The sequence below is a fragment of the Cottoperca gobio genome, unplaced genomic scaffold (genome assembly GCF_900634415.1).
Source record: "Cottoperca gobio unplaced genomic scaffold, fCotGob3.1 fCotGob3_365arrow_ctg1, whole genome shotgun sequence".
Lineage (NCBI taxonomy): Eukaryota > Metazoa > Chordata > Actinopteri > Perciformes > Bovichtidae > Cottoperca > Cottoperca gobio.
The window spans coordinates 27501-53071 of record NW_021166963.1 but is presented as its reverse complement, the minus strand read 5'-3'; the positions used below and the strand labels follow the sequence as shown (position 1 = coordinate 53071).

The 25571-nt window shown below is 37.9% G+C and overlaps 3 protein-coding genes and 1 long non-coding RNA gene across 4 annotated transcripts in view; 2 read left to right on the top strand and 2 right to left on the bottom strand.

The window, feature by feature from the left end:
* Positions 1 to 8368: 8368 nt before the first annotated feature.
* Positions 8369 to 15394, bottom strand: uxt (ubiquitously-expressed, prefoldin-like chaperone). Its single transcript, XM_029427736.1, is given in 7 exon segments — positions 8369 to 8791; positions 9135 to 9198; positions 9444 to 9511; positions 9513 to 9552; positions 13967 to 14034; positions 14411 to 14492; positions 15123 to 15394. Coding segments are annotated over 7 exon segments (489 nt in total). The 5' UTR covers positions 15227 to 15394; the 3' UTR covers positions 8369 to 8728.
* Positions 15395 to 16020: 626 nt separating this feature from the next.
* Positions 16021 to 20868, top strand: cdk20 (cyclin-dependent kinase 20). The gene is made up of 8 exons (XM_029427737.1): positions 16021 to 16700; positions 17175 to 17288; positions 17681 to 17869; positions 18002 to 18123; positions 18488 to 18550; positions 19045 to 19168; positions 19292 to 19447; positions 20151 to 20868. The coding sequence occupies exons 1-8, from the start codon at positions 16626 to 16628 to the stop codon at positions 20340 to 20342; spliced, it is 1035 nt and encodes a 344-aa protein (XP_029283597.1). The 5' UTR covers positions 16021 to 16625; the 3' UTR covers positions 20343 to 20868.
* Positions 16723 to 19605, bottom strand: LOC115005797 (uncharacterized). The gene is made up of 4 exons (XR_003831986.1): positions 19327 to 19605; positions 18979 to 19182; positions 18020 to 18116; positions 16723 to 17842 (listed from the first exon to the last, which is right to left on the bottom strand). It is a non-coding gene; the product is annotated as an uncharacterized LOC115005797 (long non-coding RNA).
* A 1606-nt stretch (positions 20869 to 22474) lies between the features above and the next one.
* LOC115005790 (erythroid transcription factor-like) overlaps positions 22475 to 25571 on the top strand; it is a 3126-nt gene continuing 29 nt past the window's right edge. Inside the window, exons 1-5 of the mRNA XM_029427731.1 lie at positions 22475 to 22482; positions 22538 to 22566; positions 22647 to 22783; positions 23844 to 23969; positions 25326 to 25571. The exon at positions 25326 to 25571 is cut by the window's right edge and continues 29 nt beyond it. Of these exons, the coding sequence (XP_029283591.1) occupies positions 22475 to 22482; positions 22538 to 22566; positions 22647 to 22783; positions 23844 to 23969; positions 25326 to 25487 (462 nt within the window). The 3' untranslated portion in view covers positions 25488 to 25571. The remainder of the gene's footprint in view (positions 22483 to 22537; positions 22567 to 22646; positions 22784 to 23843; positions 23970 to 25325) is intronic.

Here is a 25571-nt window from a genome sequence, read left to right as displayed (position 1 = left end):
GTAATGACGCTGACATTTTGCTTTTATCGATTACTTTTAGATTTATTAACATGTTTTACATCTTTCAAATGATGTATACTTTGGGATGTCCAGGTGATTTCTGTATGCACCTGGGTGTTGGACAGAGGGTATGAAGAGGGAATTAAATTAGCACCTGCCAAACACAGGGGGAATGTTGGCCACGGCAGGTGAGGATTTCAGGTCACCTGCCACCAAGACGTATTCATTTGAAAAGCAATTCCTAAATTAAAAATAGTCAAAATAAATATAAGTAATTAATGAGAGAAAGAGATTATAGAAGAGATATATAGAGATATAGGAGAAAAAAAAAGAGAGAGAGATAGATAAGAGATAGAGATAGAGAGAGATATATATAGATATAATATATATAGATAGAAAAGATAAGATAGAGAGAGAGAGATAGAGATATATAATAAGATAGAGATAAATAGAAATAAATAGTAGAGATAGAGAGATAGATATATATAGAGAATATAAAAAAAGAAAGAATAAAAAAGAAATAAAATAAATAAATAAAATAAAAAATATATATATAAATATAAATATAAATAAATATACATATAAATAAATAAATATACATATATAAATAAATATACATATATATATATATATAAATATAAATATATATAAATTATACATTTTATAATTTCCCTAATCAATGTTTCAGTTTCATCTGGAAGCCTAAATAACACTCCTTTACACCCTCTGTCATCTCCCTCCTCAACTCTCAGAGGAAAAGTGATTTGTTTATCTTTTTAAAATGCTGTGTATTTATTGTTCTTTTTGTCTTAGTGTTGCATTTATGGGCTCTGTTTTATGGGTGCTGTCTGCATCCCACTGGTGCGTAAACAATTGCCCGACTGGGGACAAATAAAGTTAATGATTGAGGTTAATGATGTTATTTTATCATGCTGTGATAAGAGTATATTCTGTCCGTGTTATGCACTTAAAGTCTGTTACTGCACTATGATGTTTTGTTTTATGAGGCATCCTTTAAGTCCAAGACAAATTTCCCTGGGGGTAGTAAGTAATCTTGAACTTTATTGAGGTGTTCCCTTCTTTCATTTAGGAGCCAAATAACACGATTAATTCTGAGTGTAGAAAACATTCAGGTAGCCGCTTCTCATGTTCAGCACTGACGTCAACTTTCACACGTTAAATGACAAAAACGTAAATTAACTGATCACTAATTAAAGTTAATTCAGTCAGTAACTTCACGACAGAACTAAATTCTGTACTCGACCAAAGATCGTTTATGAGGTAGAAGTAAGGCTGGGCAATATATCGATATTATATCTTGATGTGAGACGAGTGGTATAAGTGTTGTCTTCCTGGTTTTAAAGGCTGCATAACAAGTGACGTCATTTTCTGAATTTACCAGATGGTTCCATTATTTCCTGTTCCCTACTTTATACCTACTTTATACCTACTTCATTATATCCACATTACTGATGATTATTTATCAAAAATCTCATTGTGTAAATATTTAGCAAAAGCCCAATAGTCAACTCTGTAAAAACACTATGTCAATGTCAAAAATGTATATATATATATATTATTAAATATATAAATATATATTTCATGAGATATATATAATTAAATATATAAATATTATTAAATATATAATATATATATATATATATTTCATAATATATATATATTATTAAATATATATATATATATTATTAAATATATAATATAAATATATATATACAAATTATATAAATAAATTTAAATATATATATATATATGTATATATTATTAAATAAATAACTTATTTATATTGATATATATTGTAAATCCCTAGTCAACTAATATGGAAACATATTTATTCCTCAGTTTTCTTTACTTATATGTTTTATGCCTCCATCAACAATCAGACTCCATCCTTGTCTCACAAATGACACTTCCACAACGCCGCACAACCTTGTGGTAACCTCCGCTTTGCCTGATTGTGTTTGAATGCAGCCTTAGTGTGTGGACGGTGATTACAGTCAGATCGTATCTGACAACTTCCTGCCTCTTGTAACCTCTACAGCTGTAATTAAACTGTATTTACGTTTGATCAGTCACACGACCTTCTGATCAGAACATAACAATCTGCATCTTCATTTTAGGCAGAGATTAAACAATCGATAAATTAATACACAGAATATTAGTATTTTGATAATCAATTAATCATTAAAGTCATTTTATCTAACAGGAAACAGCAAACACTGACTCCAGGTTCTTAACTGTGAGGATTTGTTGCTTCATGTGATAATAAACTGATCATGTTTGCGTTTTAGACGTCAGACAAAACTAACAATGTGAAGCGCTCACCTGGGGCAGAAACCATTTCACTACCTTCTGACATTTTACAGGAATTGGGGTATTTCGTGGGATCATGGGAGTTGTCGTCTTCATTGTTAAAACAACAACAACTTCCGATGATAATATAAGACGTGACTCGGGCAGAGATCATAGTCACGGACGAGGTCATGCATTAAGGTTTGTCACGTTTATTCACATTATGTCGTTTCATTCAAATTAAATAGCTGCAAGTAATGTTAACGTAACGTTATCTTGCCATTGGATGAGTCGACTACACTAACAGCTACTGTAGCTAACATTATGTAATCAACTCAAGTCAAGCAATACAAACGAAAGTAAACAATAGAGTGGCACGCTAACTTCCTCCCTCTCGGACAATCATCTGGTGTTTCACCAGAAGTTAGACAGGCGGTAGAATAAATATCCAGATTTCTCAGGGTTTGGATTGTTGGAAACATTTTGGGATAATGACAGAACACAACTCAAAATATATAACATGCGTCTATGTTATATATTATATATTATAGCTCTAAGTAGTTACAGCCTGAAGACACATTCTCTAATGTACCTGGCTCTGTGAGGACAAGCTCTCAGGCTGCATGTTTCTACACGCTGCATGAAAACAAATCAGATCCCACCAGCACACACACACACACACACACACACACACACACACAGCTGCATGCTGTTGCAGGCCTCAGCAGCTTTCACACACCTGTTGCAACGCTGCTGCTGCTGCTTCCCTCCAAACTGCACAGAAACACATGCAGGGCTGCAACACACACACACACCCCACACACACTCAGCTGCAGCATGTAAACACAGCATGCAGCAGCTCCATCATCAGCATCTCTTACCGTTTATCAGCGGGTTTGAATCCATCTTCAGCGAAATGTCCCGTGTTGTGTCTCCCAACAGGCTCAGACCTCCTCCATGCTGCTGTGTGCTTGTTGATGTGTTGTCTGTCTGTCTGTTGGTGTGGGGAGGGGAGGGGAGGGGAGGGGGGGGGGCTGTCGGAGCAGTTTGCAGCTGTCAGAGCCGGGCTGAGGAGGCTGAGGAGGCTGAGGAGGAGGCGACGTTCAGCAGCTTCTCTCGCGACCTGCTGGCGTTATGTAACCGCTCCGAGCTGCTGCCGCTGCCGCTGCCGGGCTCCCGTGCCTCCATGCTAACAACACACTCACCGACAGCTCGGATAAATTAAAAGTTCAGCTCAGCCTGCGAAAGCCCGTCCAAAAAAACACACCGACAGATACAGACATTTACGTTTCAGACACCATTAACAGGTGCGTCTAAAGCCTTCAGCCCCCGTAACTTAGTTATAATTAATAAGCTCGAGTTATTTAATGTCTGCTAACTTTGTGTTGGTATAAACATATGAGTTAAGTATTTCTGCGGATGTCGATAAAGTGTTTTTCTCTCCCTCTGCTGTCAGAGCCTGGATGTGTTGGGAACGCTAATATACGATAGGAGCTAATTAGCTAACTAGCAATGCTAACACTGCCAGGCTAACACGTTTATTTTAGTTTTTTGTTTCGCGGCAAGATTTTGTTATTTTATCTTCTCACAGACTTCCAGAGCAGCCGATATTAAAATATTGATTTTTCACAAAGTTTCTCCAAGTTCAGGGCTTTTCTGGGGGCTGAAGCTGTTGCTGTTAGCTTAGCGTGCTAACTATCTTAGCATAGCCCGCTGCTGTGACAGCCCCCTCCCCGCCCTCCTGCTGGTGTGTCAGCCCCCAAACAGCGCTGCTCACTGCGGACTGGAGTTCACCAGAAACCGACCAGAGTCCTCCGACACGGAGGAAAAGTCGTTTGTAAAATATAAAAATATAAAAACATTTGTCCCCAGTTGTTTTCCAGGTTTCTTCCTGTTTGTTTGGACGAACGCCTCCTCACTACTTTTCACCAGTCAGGTTAGCCGCCATTCAAACAGCCACATTTCCGGTGATGGATTTCAAAATAAGACGTATTTATTTATTTACATGGGAAAGTGAAAACAAATCAACGTTACAGATTCCACCTCAATGTGAATGTGCCATAGTTTTCATATGTAGTCCCTGGGCAGGCTATTACAAATTAGAGGCCCAATGTTATTGATGCAATGCTTCGATAACCAAAACAGTACAAAACAATATGTTACAATACTATACAACACAATAACATATATTGTAATACATCACAAAAGTAAGATGAGATAAAATCATATACATTGAGAAACAGACCAAGACATCTTCCAATATCAACCGTGACCCGGCTCACCCTGCCCACCACCTCTTAAAACTACTCCCCTCTGGCAGGGGATACGAGACAATACACACACACACACACACACACACACACACACACACACACACACACACACACACACACACATCAAAAGACTTGAGGAGCAGCTTCTTCCCTAAAGATGTCAAATTGTTGAACATGGCCTGACACCCCACCACCCAATGCAACACACACACAAACTCACACATACACACCTATATACCCCCCACTGACTGACTTTGATTATATACTGCTATTGGTTTGCTGCTAGATTACATGCTGCTATTTTTATTACCATATGCTATATATATATATATATATATATATATATATATATATATATATATATATATGTGTGTGTGTGTGTATTATTGTTCTTTGTAGAACATGAATAGAAGCACAGATCTGGGTAAAAAAAAATAAAATGTAAATGAGAAAAGTTAGTTTCTTTATTTTGGAGGAAAATAGTAACTTCCGGTATTTTATGGGAAACTTGACGCAGCGCGTGTTTATGCAGCAGCAGGGCGGTGACGTCAAAAAGGACAGGATGCTCTGCTGCCGAGGAGCCGCTGAGCAAGGCACCGAGCCAACAAGTGTTTCAGAAATGAAAGTTGTCTGATAACTTTGTGACATGTATAAGAACTTGTTCACATTCTACAATTACTCAAATTTTACAAACATGTGTGTGTGTGTGTGTGTGTGTGTGTGTGTGTGTGTGTGTGTGTGTGTGTGTGTGTCGCTCCCTGTGGGCTGGTTGGTCATATCACTGGCATGTCCTTATTTCTAATACTAATAATAACTTTATTTGTAATAGCACTTATCCAAACAAATCCATGAAATTAAACCAAAGAAAAGATATATACCATACAAAATATAACACAATAAAAACAATGATAAGAACTAAAGTAATAGTGCGCAGAAAGGCAAAACAGAAGAAAATAAAAATAAAGCAGCACAAAGGTTACACATCAGGGACAATGATTTGAAAACATGAAATGTATTATAAGGCAATTCAGAACATGCTTGGCTCTTTCTATCTCAACGAGGTTTTTCTTGGTTAAATTACATTTTTAATTTAATTCATTAAATAACTGTCCAATAAAAACAGTGTCAGCAGTGAATCAGCTGCAGTCACGTTGTCCACGAGGACCAAACAGGAGGTGTGTGTGTGTGTGTGTGTGTGTGTGTGTGTGTGTGTGTGTTTCAGGAGTCATCTCTCAGCTTCTTCTTTACGCCACTGCCTCTATTGAGCATCCAGTTTCCATGGCAACAGGCTCCGTGTTGTTGACGGAGCAGCGGAGCGTTTTCATTACTGCTGAACTCAACAGTGTCTTGTTTTTATAGTATATACAGTATCAGATTATAAATACAAAATATAATCAACTCATGAATGATGTATTATTATAGATTAAACTAGCCAGCAGAATATAAAGTATTTAAAACCAACATTAAAGAGACAGAAACATTAACGCATCAATAGTTATAATTCATTCATATAAAATCTGCTCAATGAGTACTTCAAATATTTTGATGCCAATACTTATATTTTATTATATTATACTTATATTTATGTAAAATGCAGGACTTTTATTGAAGTATTTTTACAATGAAGTTTTGTTACTTTTACTGAAGTACAAGGTCGGAGTACTTCTTCCACCACTGATCACCCTTTAATATTGTAGTACTTTATTACTAATTGCCATCAGTGACATTAATACTTTTCTATAATCTATGAATTAATGATTAACAACCATTAAAATATTTTATTTTTAAAAATAATTTATTTAATAATTTATGTTTTAATTCATATCTTAATTATTTCCTTGTTTATTATAATTTAAAATAAATTAGATTTATAATTTAAAATAAATTATATTTATAATTTAAAATAAATTAGATTTAGAATTTTTGTCTTTCTTTTCCTCATCGTGTGGGGGTTCTTATATTTGTCTTCCTTTAATTAAACTAAAACCAATAAAGACATGTTGTTTTTACAGCATCTCCAAAGTCGACCTTTAGTGTTACAAAAACAAAACGCTGCTCTTTCATTGGCTCTCCTGGAGTAAAAAGTTTGATAATTGATTGTCCAGTAAAACATTAAGTGAATGTTGCACATTTGTTTTGTTAAATAATAATCATTTCATATCTATTGTTCTTTGTGACTTCAGGTTACTGTTGCATTAACTTTTAATTATATCTATTTAATTTTACATGTCGCGGTACTAAATTAAGTTAATTAATTATTCTACTTCAATTTGTTTACTCAACTCATAAGGTATATTTAAATATTTATTTATATATTTAAAAATGTATTATTGTAAGTGTAGAAGAGTAAATAATAATCTGAAACTCGCATCAACAGAGTCGGTGCACAGCAGGTGTCCACACACCAACATAACATTAAAACACATCTTTATACTTCCTTCAGATTGAAACCACAACATTTAAATCCCTGAATAAACTGTAGATATTGCTTCACTTTAAAGTTTCACAAGTCAAAAACGTTGAGAATGTTTAAGGTCGTCTGAAACATCTCAACGCTGAAGTATTCAGATTTCCTTCATGAGGAGCTGCAACCAAACCAGTGAAGAAAAAAGGCTGTCCGCATATTTTTGGCCATGTGGTGTGACTTTAATAGTTTTTTAAGGTTTGACCAAACATCCACGCTAACAAAAGGAATTTAAATGAACCAAAACAAATCAAAAAGGTGGCATAAAAAAGGTTACGGCCCAACAATCTGTCTGAAGAACAGTCACGTCCTTAAAAGGAGAAATTTACACCAAGAATAACTCAGTTGTAGCTTCATCCAGACTGGATTACGTCTGGATTACGCCTGGATTACGTCTGTAGAGGAGCTGTGGTGATAAGAAGAAATGAAAGCAATCAGCAGAGCGAGACCCCGTCAGAGGGAGGGGCTGCTGTTCTCTCTACAGACACGTTCATTAGTGTCTCCATTAAAAGCATGCCGAATGATCTACCAGCAGCTCCTGATGGATGTGCAGACGACTGTCACTGGATCACTTTGATCCTGAAGAAAACTTAACAACGTGATGATTCTCAGGCAAGTTCTGCAGCGTCTTTTCTCTGATCTCTGTGGACGTTTATTCATCACAGACATCAGAGATGATCTCAGAGATGATCTCAGATGATGATCTCAGAGATGATCTCAGATGATGATCTCAGATGATGATCTCAGAGATGATGATGATCTCAGATGATGATGATCTCAGATGATGATGATCTCAGATGATGATGATCTCAGCGATGATGATCTCAGATGATGATCTCAGATGATGATCTCAGAGATGATCTCAGATGATGATCTCAGAGATGATGATCTCAGAGATGTTGATCTCAGAGATGATGATCTCAGAGATGTTGATCTCAGAGATGATGATCTCAGATGATGATCTCAGAGATGATGATCTCAGAGATGATGATCTCAGATGATGATCTCAGAGATGATGATCTCAGAGATGATGATCTCAGATTATGATCTCAGAGATGATGATCTCAGCGATGATGATCTCAGATGATGATCTCAGAGATGATGATCTCAGAGATGATGATCTCAGAGATGATGATCTCAGATGATGATCTCAGAGATGATGATCTCAGATGATGATCTCAGAGATGATCTCAGATGATGATCTCAGATGATGATCTCAGAGATGATGATCTCAGATGATGATCTCAGAGATGATGATCTCAGATGATGATCTCAGAGATGATGATCTCAGATGATGATCTCAGAGATGATGATCTCAGAGATGATGATCTCAGATGATGATCTCAGAGATGATGATCTCAGAGATGATGATCTCAGATGATGATGATCTCTAGAGTCTCACTGATGACATCAACACGTGTTTCATGTCTGTGTGTTCACATTTCACCGAAAGAAAGAGTGAGATTCTGCAGGATCTTTGCCTTCAACTCTCCGGCGAACGTCCGTGTGTATTACTGACAATAATAAACTCTCACCATGGTTTCAATGCTCTGAACGAAGAAACAAATTAAAGGGAAGGTTTCATTCTCCACGTCCTCCTGTGATGTTTGTCCTGTGTTACAGCAGCAGCCATGTTTTATTATTTTATTTATCTGAAAGTCCTGCGGTCGCCCAACAAAGTCTAGAAAACGTCTCTTCTTCTGCTCTCTGGCAGGTCGGTCACTCCCTGCAGCTCCCTCAGACCCTGAGGAGGAGGAAGAGAAGAAGAAGAGACTTAAACAGACCGCCACTATTATTACTATTAGTAATACCATCATCTTAAGTTTATTTTAATACAAATGCCATTTTCTTTTTAATTATTTGCAGCTCTGTGTTCAAACCTAACCATTGTGACATGTTCCGGGTGCGTAACCATTTTTAAATGACTGGAGAACCTCGACCACTGCTGCTGATGGACGAGTGGCATTTATTATGATTTGATTAATATTCATTGTCATTCGAGAGACAAAATGATTAGTTGACTGAAAAAGGTCATATATATATATTAATAACACATTGGCTGATAAATATGAGCAGAAATAACTGACCTCCAGCACCATGCGGATGTTGGCTTTAATCTTAGCTGAGTCTTTGGTGAGCTGCTCTGTGAAGCTGAAACACACAATGTTAGCACAGTTAGCATCTCCCACTCACAACAATGGACACAGCTAGCATCGAGCTAACACACAAGGATGTTTCAGTTTTTCTTTTCACTGAAACTTTATTATAAATTCTTGCTGCTTCACAAACGTGAACTAAAGTTAGTGCTGTTTTTAATTTTATGTTTTACTGGCTGCAGATATAAAACCACAGAAGAAAAATGGATTATGTTTTGTGTCTCGTGATGAAGAACTGACGCAGTGAGCTGACTCGTCTTCTTCTCGATGAATCGCAGAGCTTCGTCGTAGTTCATCTCCAAAAAAAAAGCCGTAACCGACCGCCACAAAGATCTTGGACGAGTCCTCCCTGACAGAAGACATGAGAGGAGATGCATTTTCTAAAACACTACTAATACTGCATTTTATACCCCCCCATGTTGTGATGATGTGATGTTGTGATGATGTGACGTTGTGACGATGTGACGTTGTGATGTGATGTTGTGATGTGATGTTGTGATGATGTGATGTGATGATGTGATGAGGTGACGATGTGACGTTGTGACGTTGTGATGATGTGATGTTGTGATGATGTGATGATGTGATGTTGTGATGTTGTGATGTGATGTTGTGATGATGTGATGTGATGATGTGATGAGGTGACGATGTGACGTTGTGATGTTGTGATGATGTGATGTTGTGATGATGTGATGATGTGATGTTGTGATGTGATGATGTGACGATGTGATGTTGTGATGATGTGATGTTGTGATGATGTGATGTTGTGATGATGTGATGATGTGATGTTGTGATGATGTGATGATGTGATGATGTGATGTTGTGATGTTGTGATGATGTGATGTTGTGATGTTGTGATGATGTGATGAGGTGACGATGTGATGATGTGATGTTGTGATGAGGTGACGATGTGATGTTGTGACGATGTGATGTTGTGACGATGTGACGTTGTGTGATGTTGTGATGAGGTGACGATGTGACGTTGTGATGATGTGATGTTGTGATGATGTGATGTGATGTTGTGATGTTGTGATGATGTGATGTTGTGACGATGTGATGTTGTGACGATGTGATGTGATGTTGTGATGATGTGATGTGATGTTGTGATGATGTGATGTTGTGATGATGTGATGATGTGATGTTGTGATGATGTGATGTGATGTTGTGATGTTGTGATGATGTGATGTGATGTTGTGATGATGTGATGTTGTGATGATGTGATGATGTGATGTTGTGATGATGTGATGTGATGACGATGTGATCTGATGTTGTGATGATGTGATGATGTGATGATGTGATGTTGTGATGTGATGATGTGATGATGTGACGATGTGATGTTGTGATGATGTGATGTTGTGATGATGTGATGTTGTGATGATGTGATGATGTGATGTTGTGATGATGTGATGTTGTGATGATGTGATGATGTGATGATGTGATGTTGTGATGTTGTGATGATGTGATGTTGTGATGTTGTGATGATGTGATGAGGTGACGATGTGATGATGTGATGTTGTGATGAGGTGACGATGTGATGTATGTGACGATGTGATGTTGTGACGATGTGACGTTGTGATGTTGTGATGAGGTGACGATGTGACGTTGTGATGATGTGATGTGATGTTGTGATGTTGTGATGATGTGATGTTGTGACGATGTGATGTTGTGACGATGTGATGTGATGTTGTGATGATGTGATGATGTGATGTTGTGATGATGTGATGATGTGATGTTGTGATGATGTGATGTGATGTTGTGATGTTGTGATGATGTGATGTGATGTTGTGATGATGTGATGTTGTGATGATGTGATGATGTGATTGGATGTTTGATGTTGTGACGATTGTGATCTGATGTTGTGATGATGTGATGTGATGATGTGATTGAGGTTGACTGATGTGATGTTGTGATTGATGTATGATGTGATGTTGTGATGTTGTGATGATGATGATGTGATGTTGTGATGATGTGATGTTGTGATGTTGTGATGTGATGATGTGATGTTGTGATGTTTGTGATGATGTGATGTTGCTGTGACGATGTGATGTTGTGCCGATGTGATGTGATGTTGTGATGTGTGATGTGATGATGTGATGAGGTGACGATGTGATGTTGTGATGATGTGATGTGATGTTGTGATGTTGTGATGATGTGATGTGATGTGATGATGTGATGTTGTGATGTTGTGGATGATGTGATGTTGTGATGTTTGTGACGATGTGATGTTGTGGACGATGTGATGTTGATGTTGTGATGTGTGATGATGTGATGTTGTGATGATGTGATGTTGTGATGATGTGATGTTGTGTGATGATGTGATGTTGTGATGATGTGATGTTGTTGTGACGATGTGTGTGTTGTGACGATGTGATTGTGATGTTGTGGATGTTGTGATGATGTGATGTTGTGATGATGTGATGTTGTGATGATGTGATGTTGTGATGATGTGATGTTGTGATGTTGTGATGATGTGATGATGTGACGATGTGATGTTGTGACGATTGTGATGTGATGTTGTGATGTTGTGATGTTGTGATGATGTGATGTGATGTTGTGATGTTGTGATGATGTGATGTGATGATGTGATGTTGTGATGTTGTGATGATGTGATGTTGTGATGTTGTGACGATGTGATGTTGTGATGTTGTGATGAGGGTGACGATGTGATGTTGTGATGTTGTGATGTTGTTGATGATGTGATAATGTGATAATGTGATGTTGTGATGTGTGATGATTGTGATGATGTGATGAGGTGACGATCTGTGACGTTGTGATGTTGTGTTGTGATGTTGTTGTGATGTTGTGATGATGTGATAATGTGATGTTGTGATGATGTGTGATTGATGTGATGATGTGATGAGGTGACGATGTGATGTTGTGATGATGGTGATGTTGTGATGTTGTTGTGATGTTGTTGTGATGTTGTGATGATGTGATGTTGTGACGTTGTGATGTTGTGATGAGGTGACGATGTGATGTTGTGATGATGTGATGTTGTGATGTTGTGACGTTGTGACGATGTGACGATGTGATGTTGTGACGATGTGATGTTGTGACGATGTGATGTGATGTTGTGATGATGTGATGTGATGTTGTGATGATGTGATGTTGTGATGATGTGATGTTGTGATGATGTGATGTTGTGATGATGTGATGTTGTGATGATGTGATGTGATGTTGTGATGTTGTGATGTTGTGATGATGTGATGTGATGTTGTGATGATGTGATGTTGTGATGATGTGATGTTGTGATGATGTGATGTGATGTTGTGATGTTGTGATGATGATGTGATGTGATGTTGTGATGATGTGATGTGATGTTGTGATGTTGTGATGATGTGATGTGATGTTGTGATGTTGTGATGATGTGATGTGATGTTGTGATGTGATGTGATGTTGTGATGTGATGTGATGTTGTGATGATGTGATGATGTGATGTTGTGATGTTGTGATGATGTGATGTTGTGATGATGTGATGTTGTGCTGTTGTGATGATGTGATGATGTGATGTTGTGACGATGTGATGTTGTGACGATGTGATGTGATGTTGTGATGATGTGATGTTGTGATGATGTGATGTTGTGATGTTGTGATGATGTGATGTGTTGATGTTGTGATGATGTGATGTTGTGATGATGTGATGTTGTGATGTTGTGATGATGTGATGTTGTGACGATGTGATGTGATGTTGTGATGTTGTGATGATGTGATGATGTGATGTTTGTGACGTTGTGACGATGTGATGTTGTGATGATGTGTGATGATGTGACGATGTGATGTGATGTTGTGATGTTGTGACGTGTCTGTGACGATGTGACGTTGTGATGTTGTGACGATGTGATGTTGTGACGATGTGATGTGATGTGATGTTGTGATGTCTGTGACGATGTGATGTTGTGATGATGTGATGATGTGACGATGTGATGTGATGTTGTGATGTTGTGATGATGTGACGTTGTGACGATGTGATGTGATGTTGTGATGTTGTGATGATGTGACGTTGTGACGATGTGATGTTGTGACGATGTGATGTTGTGACGATGTGATGTTGTGATGATGTGATGATGTGACGATGTGATGTGATGTTGTGATGTTGTGATGATGTGATGATGTGACGATGTGATGTGATGTTGTGATGATGTGACGTGACGATGTGATGTTGTGACGATGTGATGTTGTGACGATGTGATGTGATGTGATGTTGTGATGTTGTGACGATGTGATGTTGTGACGATGTGATGTGATGTTGTGAAGTTGTGATGATGTGATGTGATGTTGTGATGTTGTGATGATGTGATGTTGTGATGTTGTGATGATGTGATGTTGTGATGATGTGATGTGATGTGATGATGTGATGTGATGATGTGATGTTGTGATGATGTAACGATGTGATGTTGTGACGATGTGATGTTGTGATGATGTGATGATGTGATGTGATGTGATGTTGTGATGTTGTGATGATGTGATGTTGTGATGATGTGATGTGATGATGTGATGTTGTGATGATGTGACGATGTGATGATGTGATGTGATGTTGTGATGATGTGATGATGTGACGTTGTGACGTTTGTGATGTTGTGATGATGTGATGTTGTGACGATGTGACGTTGTGATGTTGTGATGATGTGATGTTGTGATGATGTGATGTTGTGACGATGTGACGTTTGTGACGATGTGACGTTGTGACGATGTGACGATGTGATGTTGTGATCCCCTCTGTGAGAAATACAGTGAAGATACAAATCTGTGATTGATCAGCATCTTACACTTCAGCCTGGACGAAGAAGTTACAGCCGAGATCAACATCCGTCTTCAGCTGCTGAGAGCCCGACTCCTGCAGGAACACACACACACGCACAGACACACGCACACACACACACGTCAAGTTGTTTCTGTTACAGAGTCTGACGGTTTCAACAGCATTTTTGCTCAAAGAATACTTTTCCAATTTTTGACATCATCAGAAAATGAAGGATTACTTCTGTTGAATAAACTGCCACATACTGATAAACTGTCAGAGTCCCTTTTCTACAATTCTGACACAATAAATACTGTGACGTAAATGTGCAGGAATAAACAGGAAACTCTTTAATCAGAGCACTGAGACTTGGCACATGTTGAGTATAAAGGATGTAAGTAAGTGTGTTGTGTGATGTCACTGAAATGTCACTTCCCTGAGTGTGTGTGTGTGTGTGTGTGTGTGTGTGTACCTGCAGACTCTGTATGGTGTTCTTCAGCTGAAGATACAGCGAGATCTTCTCATAAACTGAGTCTCTCTGCTCCAACACCTTCCTGTGGAACAACATACAAACAATAATAATAATAATAATTACTATAATAATAAAAACCTTTATGTAAAAAATTACATTGGATTTTATTCTTTTTTTTATTATTCTTTTAAATGCTCAGGGGAAAACTGTTGTACATAACAAATACATATATCAGGTCAAGTACACAACAAAAAGTTTTGAAACAAAATTACAAGATGAGTTCATGTCAAACATATCTGCAACACTCTCTCACACACACACACACACACACACACACACACACACACAAATCCATGCAATTTATATTTTATAATTTTATATATTATATTTATGCAATCCCTGTATATTAACAAAGCTTTGGTACTTCTGGACTATTAGCTCCAAACTGTCCGCAGTGTGTTCTGTGGATTATCAGAAACATATAAAGTGGCATAAAACGGGAAATTCCCTCAGAAATGGAGGCTAAAAAAGTAAAGTAGTTAAATAAATGTACTTAGTTACATTAAAAACAAATGTACAGCTCTTCTGTGACTGAATCAGACTTTAATAATACTGTATATGATATTTAATATTGTCTCTCACTCTAAATCTACCTTCAGAACTTCAGATTGTAATAATATATATATTATATTTATTAATGTGCGTCTCTTACTCTAAATCTCTCTTCAGAACTTCGTTGACGAAGTTTTCATACTGCAGAACCTTCTGATCCACATTAGCATTAGCATTAGCATTAGCATCAACAGGCAAAGACATCTTCTGTTTTTCTCTTTAAATCCAATCTTCCACCCGTGAGGAAGATAAACTCCTCCGGTAACCGGCTGTATGTCTGACTACAGTTAACGTTAACGTTTCAGAGTCATCACCGATCCAGAAACTGTCCGGTTAGCCAGGTAGCATGCTGAAGCCTCACATAAACACCGATCTGCACCGGATGTAATTTAACAAATACTTCCGGGTTTCAAAGTAAAATTCACAAGCGCTCGAGACACAGAGTTAGAGTAAATAGAAAAAAAACAATTCTAAATAAACCAGTGTTGTAAAATAACTATTTTGGTTGAGTAACATGAACAATACTCCTCTGTAAAATCCCTGCATACTTACATCATAATGTACTTAGTGTTTTTTAATCTCACGGGTTGACAGGTCTCTTCTACCTGCTCCGTTTCTCTATTGAGACTTTTCTCGTGACGTCACATGTAAACAAACATGGCGGACAGCTGACGGTTCTTTAGCTAGCTCGTTTAAACATATTTATTTACAAATGTTATGTACGTGAACAAGTGTGCACTTTATATTATACGGAACTCCTCGTCTCTTTAGTTTCTGTCGGACACATGTGGCGTGAAACCAAAAGCTGTTTAGATTTGACAAAAGTTGATGAATTTGACATTTTAGCTGAGGTAGTTTAGCTAACAGGTTACCAAGGCAACGTTAACCAACAGTTAGCTAGCTGTTAGCTTAGTTCAGGGACAGTGGTTATTTTCTTTTCTTAAAGTAGGTGTTTCTTTACAGAAGTTAGATTGTTTGCGGATTTCTTACACGCCGAATCAAAGTACACTGTTATAATGTTTATATAATTTGAAGTATTGTTTAGTAGCTTCGTATATTATTGAGCTGATAAGTGCAACATCAGTGAACGGCTAGCTTTATTAATGGAGTTCGTTTATTGCTTCAGTCTCTCTGCTTTTCGGCAGATTTACTGGAAGCTACAACAAGCATCCGAAATGATGTTTTCTGTATCAGAAACAATTTCATACTAACGACACAGACTTTTGCATCGTTATTGACGATATGCATGTACGTGTTTTAAAGTCAGAAGGCACATTTAATAGAAACCCTCCTGCACAACAACATCTGATGAATTGCTATATTTGGCCTGATTTATCAAATAATAATAAAATCACAACACGTCCTTCTGACGAATTAAACCAGTTTATAGTATAATGGAAAACAACCATTTACTAGACACTCATTTTGCTGACAAGTGCATCATGTTGTCTGAACACAAACAGCTGCTAAATAACTTTGCTTAAATTAATACAATTTAAATAAAGATTTGATTTAACAATACCTGAATCTGTCAGTACTGCACAGTTTTCCTGACACATTTCAGTCAGCACTGGTTCAACACTTGGGTTGTTGCAGTGAGAACATGGAGCAGTACAATATTCTGGGTCGGATCGGAGAAGGAGCTCACGGCATCGTCTTCAAGGCCAAACACATCGAGGTAACTTCGTCAACAACACAAAGAAGAGAGACAAGAGAGACTTTATTGTCATCCATCTGTATACAGTACAGGGCATAGAGGAACTAAATAGTGTTTCCCTGGTTCCTGGTTCACAAACATTCAGACTATAAATAAGGTGCAAACAACAGGTTACAAAACAGGTACAAACTTGTAGTGCAATAGGAAAACAAAAAGTAAATATAAGTTGTGTAAAGTATTCTGAGTGACTAGAGCATGAACACAAGAACAATGGGGAATGTAGCCTGTAACTTTATGTTACTATCTGAAATGGTTATACCAATAGTTTTTAAAAAGCAACTTTTATTTTGAAGGCCAGAGGACCTGATCAGAAGTCTTATCACTTTCATGAGCCCGTCTCCAAATAATGTTTCTCCCACAGTTACTCAATGTGTGCACAGGTCTCAGAACTTTGGTTTATCAATAATGAAAGTGTTGATTTGTGTCGTCCGTCAGACAGGAGAGACGGTGGCTCTGAAGAAAGTGGCTCTGAGGCGGCTGGAGGACGGCATCCCCAACCAGGCTCTGAGGGAGATCAAGGCCCTGCAGGAGATCGAGGACAACCAGCATGTGAGTATCAGAGGTCGTCATGTTGGGGTCAGAGGTAGTGATGTTACGGCACTTTATTTACAAAACTCGTTACCTAGAGAGGGTACATTCAAAGTACAGAGTGACATGGCGTCACCTTGTGTAATGTTTACAATGCAGATAATAACAGTAGTAATTTAGTGCACATAGTCCACACATGCAGAATTAAATGATATTGGTGGGATGATTATGTTTGAATCTTACCCGGTCGCCATCCTTGTGATTATATCACAGATAAACTTAATAACCCCTAAAAAAATGAAACAAAGCCGTTCAAAAGAAAGAACTGAGCTATAAGACACGACTCCCTTCAAAGAGCCTTTTTCAGGTCAGAGGTCAGAGGTCAGCCTCACACTCCTCTTCCTCTTCCTCAGGTGGTGAAGCTGAAGGACGTCTTCCCTCATGGTACGGGCTTCGTCCTGGTGTTTGACTTCATGCTCTCCGACCTCTCCGAGGTGATCAGGAACTCTCAGCGACCTTTGACCCCGGCTCAGGTCAAAGGTTACATGATGATGCTGCTGAAGGGCGTGGCCTTCCTGCATCACAACAACATCATGCACCGGGTGAGAGGAAGATGTGGTGACACATGAAGGAAAGAAGGATTTATTTCAGACCGCTTTTACTTTATTTCCAAACCTGACTTGAGTGTGTGCGTGTGTTTTTGTGTGTGTGTGTGTGTGTGTGTGTACACGTAGGACCTCAAGCCAGCGAACCTTCTCATCAGCTCTTCAGGTCATCTGAAGATCGCAGACTTTGGTTTGGCAAGATTGTTCAGTGAGGAGGGAGAGAGACTGTACAGCCACCAGGTGGCTACCAGGTAACACACACACACACACACACACACACACACACACACACACACACACACACACACACACACACACACACACACACAGTATTATTATAGAGAGTAAAGACTTTATTTTGTGACAGCTAAGATCCAAACGTCACACAGTAAAAAAGGATGGAAGCCTTAAATGTAAAACAAAATGTTCAGACAACCTTAACATAAAGTTAACATGTGTTGCAAAAAGATTTTACATCTGTTACAGGATATAAATCCTCCAAATCAAACAACAATCACAATATACTTGTTTATAATTGCAATAACCAGGACATTTTGCAGCTATTAATGTCACTTTCTGGTATACTAATGTGTGTGTGTGTGTGTGTGTGTTCAGATGGTACAGAGCTCCAGAGCTGCTGTACGGAGCCAGAAAGTACGACGAGGGAGTCGATCTGTGGTAATACTGAAAATACTCAGACTATACTTACTTAGACTTCATGCTAAAGCTAAACCCACTTTGGATCAATGAATTGGTGACGATGTAGCATGAGGCTGTCCTATATTTTATATTTTATATATATATATATATATAGTTATAGTTATTTTACAACACAGGGTTGCGCAATAACATATAAATTGTATGAAGTACCTTCACACTACAAACACATATAACAAATACAAATATTTAAATTAGAATAAAGTAAATAATAATATCAAATAAAACAATGTATACCGTTACTTATATGTCTTACTCGAACACATTTAGTCACCTTTTATTAATGTTAAATACAAGCAGCAGGGGGCGCCAACGTTATTGCTGAGTCTGATAAAGAAACAATAAATATAGCGACACATGCAGAGAGTGAACAACTTTATCTTTATTACCTTCTGACTTGAGTCTGTCCCTGTAGCCCTTCAGAATAAAAGCCCTGATGTGTGTTTGTGTTTCAGGGCGGTGGGCTGTATTTTCGGGGAGCTGCTGAACTCGTCTCCTCTGTTTCCGGGAGAGAACGACATCGAGCAGCTCTGTTGTGTCCTCAGAGTGCTGGGGACTCCAACTCAGGACAGCTGGCCTGTAAGATTCACTTTCTGCAGACACAATTGTAACGTTAGATCAATCTACTTCATTTATCATCGTCATCAAAACCAAAGACGGCAGAAGTGTGTTGATGCGTTCTGTCTTTGCGTCTCCCTCCAGGAGATCGTGGAGTTGCCAGATTACAATAAAATCACCTTCAAGGAGAATCCAGCGATCCCATTGGGGGAGATCGTCCCCGACACGTCCCCTCAGGCCGTTGACCTGCTCTACAAGTTCCTGGTTTATCCGTCCAAACAGCGCTGCTCCGCCAGACAGGTAGGAAACAGGAAGTGGACGGTACGAGTCAGAAGGTGGAGTTCCTCAGGGTCCCACCTGAGGAACTCTCTTCTTTACTGTTCGACGGATTGTATTTATGATAAAGTCCAGGAACACAAGAATTAAATCAGCCAGTTACTGGACCCCTAGTGGTGTTTGATGGTATTGCAGAGGTCCATTAATGAATTGCATTATGGGAAATGTAGGATCTCTACCTCTGCTTGTTTTTAATATGCCACTCACAAAAGACAACGAGACGACTGGACGGAAGAGACACTGAATCTCTGGAGTGACCCTTTAATTAATAACGACATTATTTAATAATCAGTAACTCATTCAAGACATTTATCAATCAGAAACCTGCGAATATCTCAGTAAACTGAATCTAGACTCATAATTGTAAATATATTGTAGCTGTTGTATATTGTCTTAATTAATTGATTAATCGATGAATAGTTTGGTCTAAAAACTTGTAGATAATATTAGAACAAAGCCGATCAAAGTTTCCTACAGAAAATGTGACGTAATCAAACTGCTTGTATTATTTTATTATCGTATAAAACAGAGAAAAGCACATCAGCTGTAGTTACATTCTTACTTATAATCAAATACACAATCAATGAAATGTCCATAAGATGGAATAGACTGATTTTATTAATTGGTTAATTGGTTAATTGATTGGCGGTCCTCCTCCTCTCTGCAGGCTCTCCTCCATCCCTACTTCTTCTCCTCTCCACTTCCTGCTCACCACTCAGAGCTGCCCACCCCTCAGAGAGGGGGCCGACCCCCCCGCCAGCGCCTGCAGGCTCCGCCCGCTGACTTCTCAGTGGACCTGCCCCTGCAGAACAGCGTGGTAGACCCCGCAGTGCTACAGGAACACGCTTCCTGTCTCTGAACAACCAATCATCGTCCTCTTTCAGTGACTTTCTTCTGATGTTTTACACAAATCTTTATATTTTATATTTATTTATTTGTGTTCTGTTGACGTGTTTTTCTTTACTCTGCTGAAACACTTCCTGTTGACATCTGTTGTGAACGTTTCCTGTTGCTGTTCACTAACATTTCCATAGAAGTATAACTGCAGTGAAAATGTACAACATGAAATGATAATTAAATGCGATGATAATATAATATAACATGTGTTAGAGGCTTCTATTCACGTGCTTAATGCACTCTGTCATGAACATACTTGTCTTTAAATTATTAGTTATTAAACATGGACCTAAAGAGAAAAGATGATTTATTCCACATTTAGCTATTATCTCATTTCCATCTGCAGTCAGTGGGCAGGTAAACACAACGATCCACAAGTCTCTGTCACACGAACAGTATCTGAACATCTGAACCACCACAGAACAAATAATCAACGAGATTGTATTGGAGGTACAATCCAGAAGAAAATGTGTTTTAGTCCCAATAATCAAATGCCAAAATCTGGGCCATTATATAACATATATATATATATATATATATATATATATATATATATATATATATATGTATATAACATATATATATATATATATTATATATATATATATATATATATACATATACGGTATATACCCTACTCAAGTAAAGTAAAAGTACCTCATAATTGTACTAAAGTAAATGTATTTATTTCACATCTGGAAACACCAAACGTTTTTGTCAACACATTAATGAAATTAAACTTCTTGTAATCAAATAATGACTTGACTGAAAATTTAGTTTCATCTGTCAAAAAAGAAAGAAAAAGGAACTGGACAAACTGCGTCTCCTCCCACACTTCCTGTTGCTCCTGCGTCAGCTCGGAGCATCAGTCAGACACTTTACTGGAGAGAAGTAAAGTTGTGCAGCTCTGTGAGTATCAGCATCACTTTCATATCAACCTGCTTCTTTTGTTTCTGCAGCTTTGTATTAAATATTTGTCTGAAATGTCAGAATCTGCAGTGAGTTCAGAGGAGATTTAAAATGTTTATTTATCTTTTATCTTTTTGTGTTATCTCTTATTTTATGTTTTATCTCCTTTCTTTCTTTTATCATTTGTCTTTTAGTTTTATCTTTTATATTTAGTTTATCTTTTTATTTTATCTGGTGGTTTTATCTTTTTGTGTTATTTCTGATTTTCCATTTTATCTCCTTTTATCTATTTTTTTGTCTTTTATTTCCTTATTTTATCTTTTATATCTTTTTGTTCATCTTTCAATTGTGTGTTTTATCTTTTATTTCGATGTTTTCTTTGTGCCTCTGTGTCATTTATACATTTTTCTGGCAATGGATCAGAGATCCTACGACGTGATTAGACAGAGCTCTCACTCCGTCTCACATTTCTTTCTTTTTATTTTCCCCCTCTGCTCAGTCGCACAGTTATGATGTCAGATTACTTGCAGCTATCTGATTGGTCCCCTGCTGTTATAACAACTACATACGAAACATCCATGTTCAACACAAAGGTCAGAATCTCTTTTAATATTCACTCTGCTTTATACTGAGACTGTAAAACTACAAACATTATCGGGTATGTTTGACGCAACATTGCAAATTTTGACGAACTGACAACAAAGGATCTTGTCCAGCATATATTTTAGAAAATAATCTTGAATTAAAAACTACATGATTCTTTTTATCTAAATATTCAGAGGGGCTCGGGGACTTTCTTTTAACCCGAGTCGTGTCTGTAGACTTCCTTTTTTATTTAACTCATCAACAGAGTTTAGTTTGAATTTTGGATCCTTCAAGGCTGCCATAGTTCTTGTTTACACCTGCCACAGGTGTCTCTCATACTTCTCCTTCTGCTCTTAAAGAATAGAAATACATGTTCTGTTTCCCGCAGGTTAGCCCCGCCCCTTCACACACCTTCCTCCAATCACCAAACATGTCCCATGAGGCCGAGCGGCACCACTTCATCGAGCCCTCCCCCTGGTTGGACGACTCCAGCTGTCAATCACTATGCTCTGCCTATGTCCCGCCTCCTTCTTCCTCCGCCTTATATGGTCATCCTGCTGTGACCCCGCCCTTCACCTGCCTCCTCCCCTCAACACCTGGATGGAGCGGTTACTATGGAAACTTTTACCCCTCGCCCTCTAGTGATTGGTCATTACCTGGCAGTCTGTCATGGGGGCGGGGCAGTGCACCAGGTGAGATATCTGCACACATATCTACTGTCTGTGTGTCGCAGGATGTTTTCATGTTGTTGTTGGTGTGTGTGTGTGTTCAGAGCAGCGTGAGTGTGTGAGCTGCTGGACGAGCAGCGCCCCCCTGTGGAGGAGAGACACGGAAGGTCGTCACCAGTGTAACACCTGCTGCCTCCAACAGAAACCCAACAACAGACCACTGCTGAGACCAAAGAGAGCTGTGAGACACACACACACACACACACACACACCACACACACACACACACACACACACACACACACACACACACACACACACACACACAGCCATATTTGTCATATGGCAAAAACTGCATTTATGAATCTGCAGTATAGTAATGGTAGTTTTTCTCTATTATCTGATGATGATATGGGAATATATATATATACACATATATATATATATATATATATATATATATATACACATATATATATATATATATATATATATATATATATATATATATATATATATATATATATATATATATATAAATGCCATTGTCCTGGGGTATTTTTATTTATTAGAAATAGATACATTCCTGTGTAGACTCAGCAGGGATACCATTGAATGAAAATAGTTAATCTACAGGGGAATAAATATTTAAAAGCAAGTCTTACTTCCATTATATTTTTATACTTTGAATAGTCACCAGGAATTACAGTTTGGGGTTTTCCTTTACTTGAATAAAGACATTTACACCATAAATTGGTGCATAAAAACTCATCAGAATGCAGGAAATGTTAAACGCAGACACAGAAACTGACCTGGACAACTTATCAAGTTTTATGTTTTTATATTATATTAGTGTTTATGGAATCTGTTAAATGGGTTTATTTATAGATGTTATATTTATATGTATACATGTTATGTATTTATATTTATAAATGTTATATATTTATATTTATACATGTTATATATTTATATTTATAAATGTTATATATTTATATTTATACATGTTATATATCTACATTTATACACGTTATATATTTATATTTATACATGTTATATATTTATATTTATAAATGTTATATATTTATATTTATACATGCTATGTATTTATATTTATAAATGTTATATATTTATATTTATACATGTTATATATTTATATTTATACATGTCATGTATTTATATTTATACATGTTATATATTTATACATGTTATATATTTATATTTATACATGTTATATATTTATACATGTTATATATTTATATTTATACATGTTATATATTTATATTTATACATGCTGTTTTCAGATTGTGACTCAGAGAAAAGGAACTCAGTGTGTGAACTGTTTGACTGAAACAACGACTTTGTGGAGGAGAAACTCTGCAGGAGAACCGGTCTGCAACGCCTGTGGCCTCTACTACAAACTACACCAGGTACTACAAACTACACCAGGTACTACAAACTACACCAGGTATGACAAACTACACCAGGTACTACAAACTACACCAGGTACTACAAACTACACCAGGTATGACAAACTACACCAGGTACTACAAAACTACACCAGGTATTACAAACTACACCAGGTATTACAAACTACACCAGGTATTACAAACTACACCAGGCATTACAAACTACACCAGGTACTACAAAACTACACCAGGTACTACAACTACACCAGGTACCACAAAATACACCAGGTACTACAAACTACACCAGGTATGACAAACTACACCAGGTACTACAAACTACACCAGGTATTACAAACTACACCAGGTATTACAAACTACACCAGGCATTACAACTACACCAGGTACTACAAACTACACCAGGTATTACAAACTACACCAGCTACTACAAACTACACCAGGTACTACAACTACACCAGGTACCACAAACTACACCAGGTACTACAACTACACCAAGTACTACAAACTACACCAGGTATTACAAACTACACCAGGTATTACAAACTACACCAGGTATTACAAACTACACCAGGCATTACAAACTACACCAGGTACTACAAACTACACCAGGTACTACAACTACACCAGGTACCACAAAATACACCAGGTACTACAAACTACACCAGGTATGACAAACTACACCAGGTACTACAAACTACACCAGGTATTACAAACTACACCAGGTATTACAAACTACACCAGGCATTACAAACTACACCAGGTACTACAAACTACACCAGGTATTACAAACTACACCAGCTACTACAAACTACACCAGGTACTACAACTACACCAGGTACCACAAACTACACCAGGTACTACAAACTACACCAAGTACTACAAACTACACCAGGTACCACAAACTACACCAGGTACCACAAACTACACCAAGTACTACAAACTACAACCAGATACTACAAATGTCTGCAAACTACACCAGGTACTACAAACTACACCAGGTACTACAACTACACCAGGTACCACAAACTACACCAGGTACCACAAACTACACCAGGTACCACAAACTACACCAAGTACTACAAACTACACCAGATACTACAAATGTCTGCAAACTACACCAGGTACTACAAACTACACCAGGTACTACAACTACACCAGGTACCACAAACTACACCAGGTACTACAAACTACACCAAGTACTACAAACTACACCAGGTACCACAAACTACACCAGGTACCACAAACTACACCAAGTACTACAACTACACCAGGTACCACAAACTACACCAGGTACTACAAACTACACCAGGTACTACAAACTACACCAGGTAATACAACTGTGTACTTTGTGTATTTCAGGTCAACAGGCCGCTGGTGCTGAAGAAAGACAGAATCCAAACCAGAAACCGTAAAGTGACGAATAAGAACAAGAAGAGCAGGAAACCTGACCAATCAGAGACTAAACTGTCCATGCAGGTCCCGCCCACCAAGGAGGCCATGTTTCACACAGCTGCCCTGTGACCTCCTCCCTCCTCCCCTGTCCTCTCCCCTCTCCTCCTATCCTCTCTCCTCTCCTCTCCTCTCTCCTCTCCCTCTCGTCTTCTC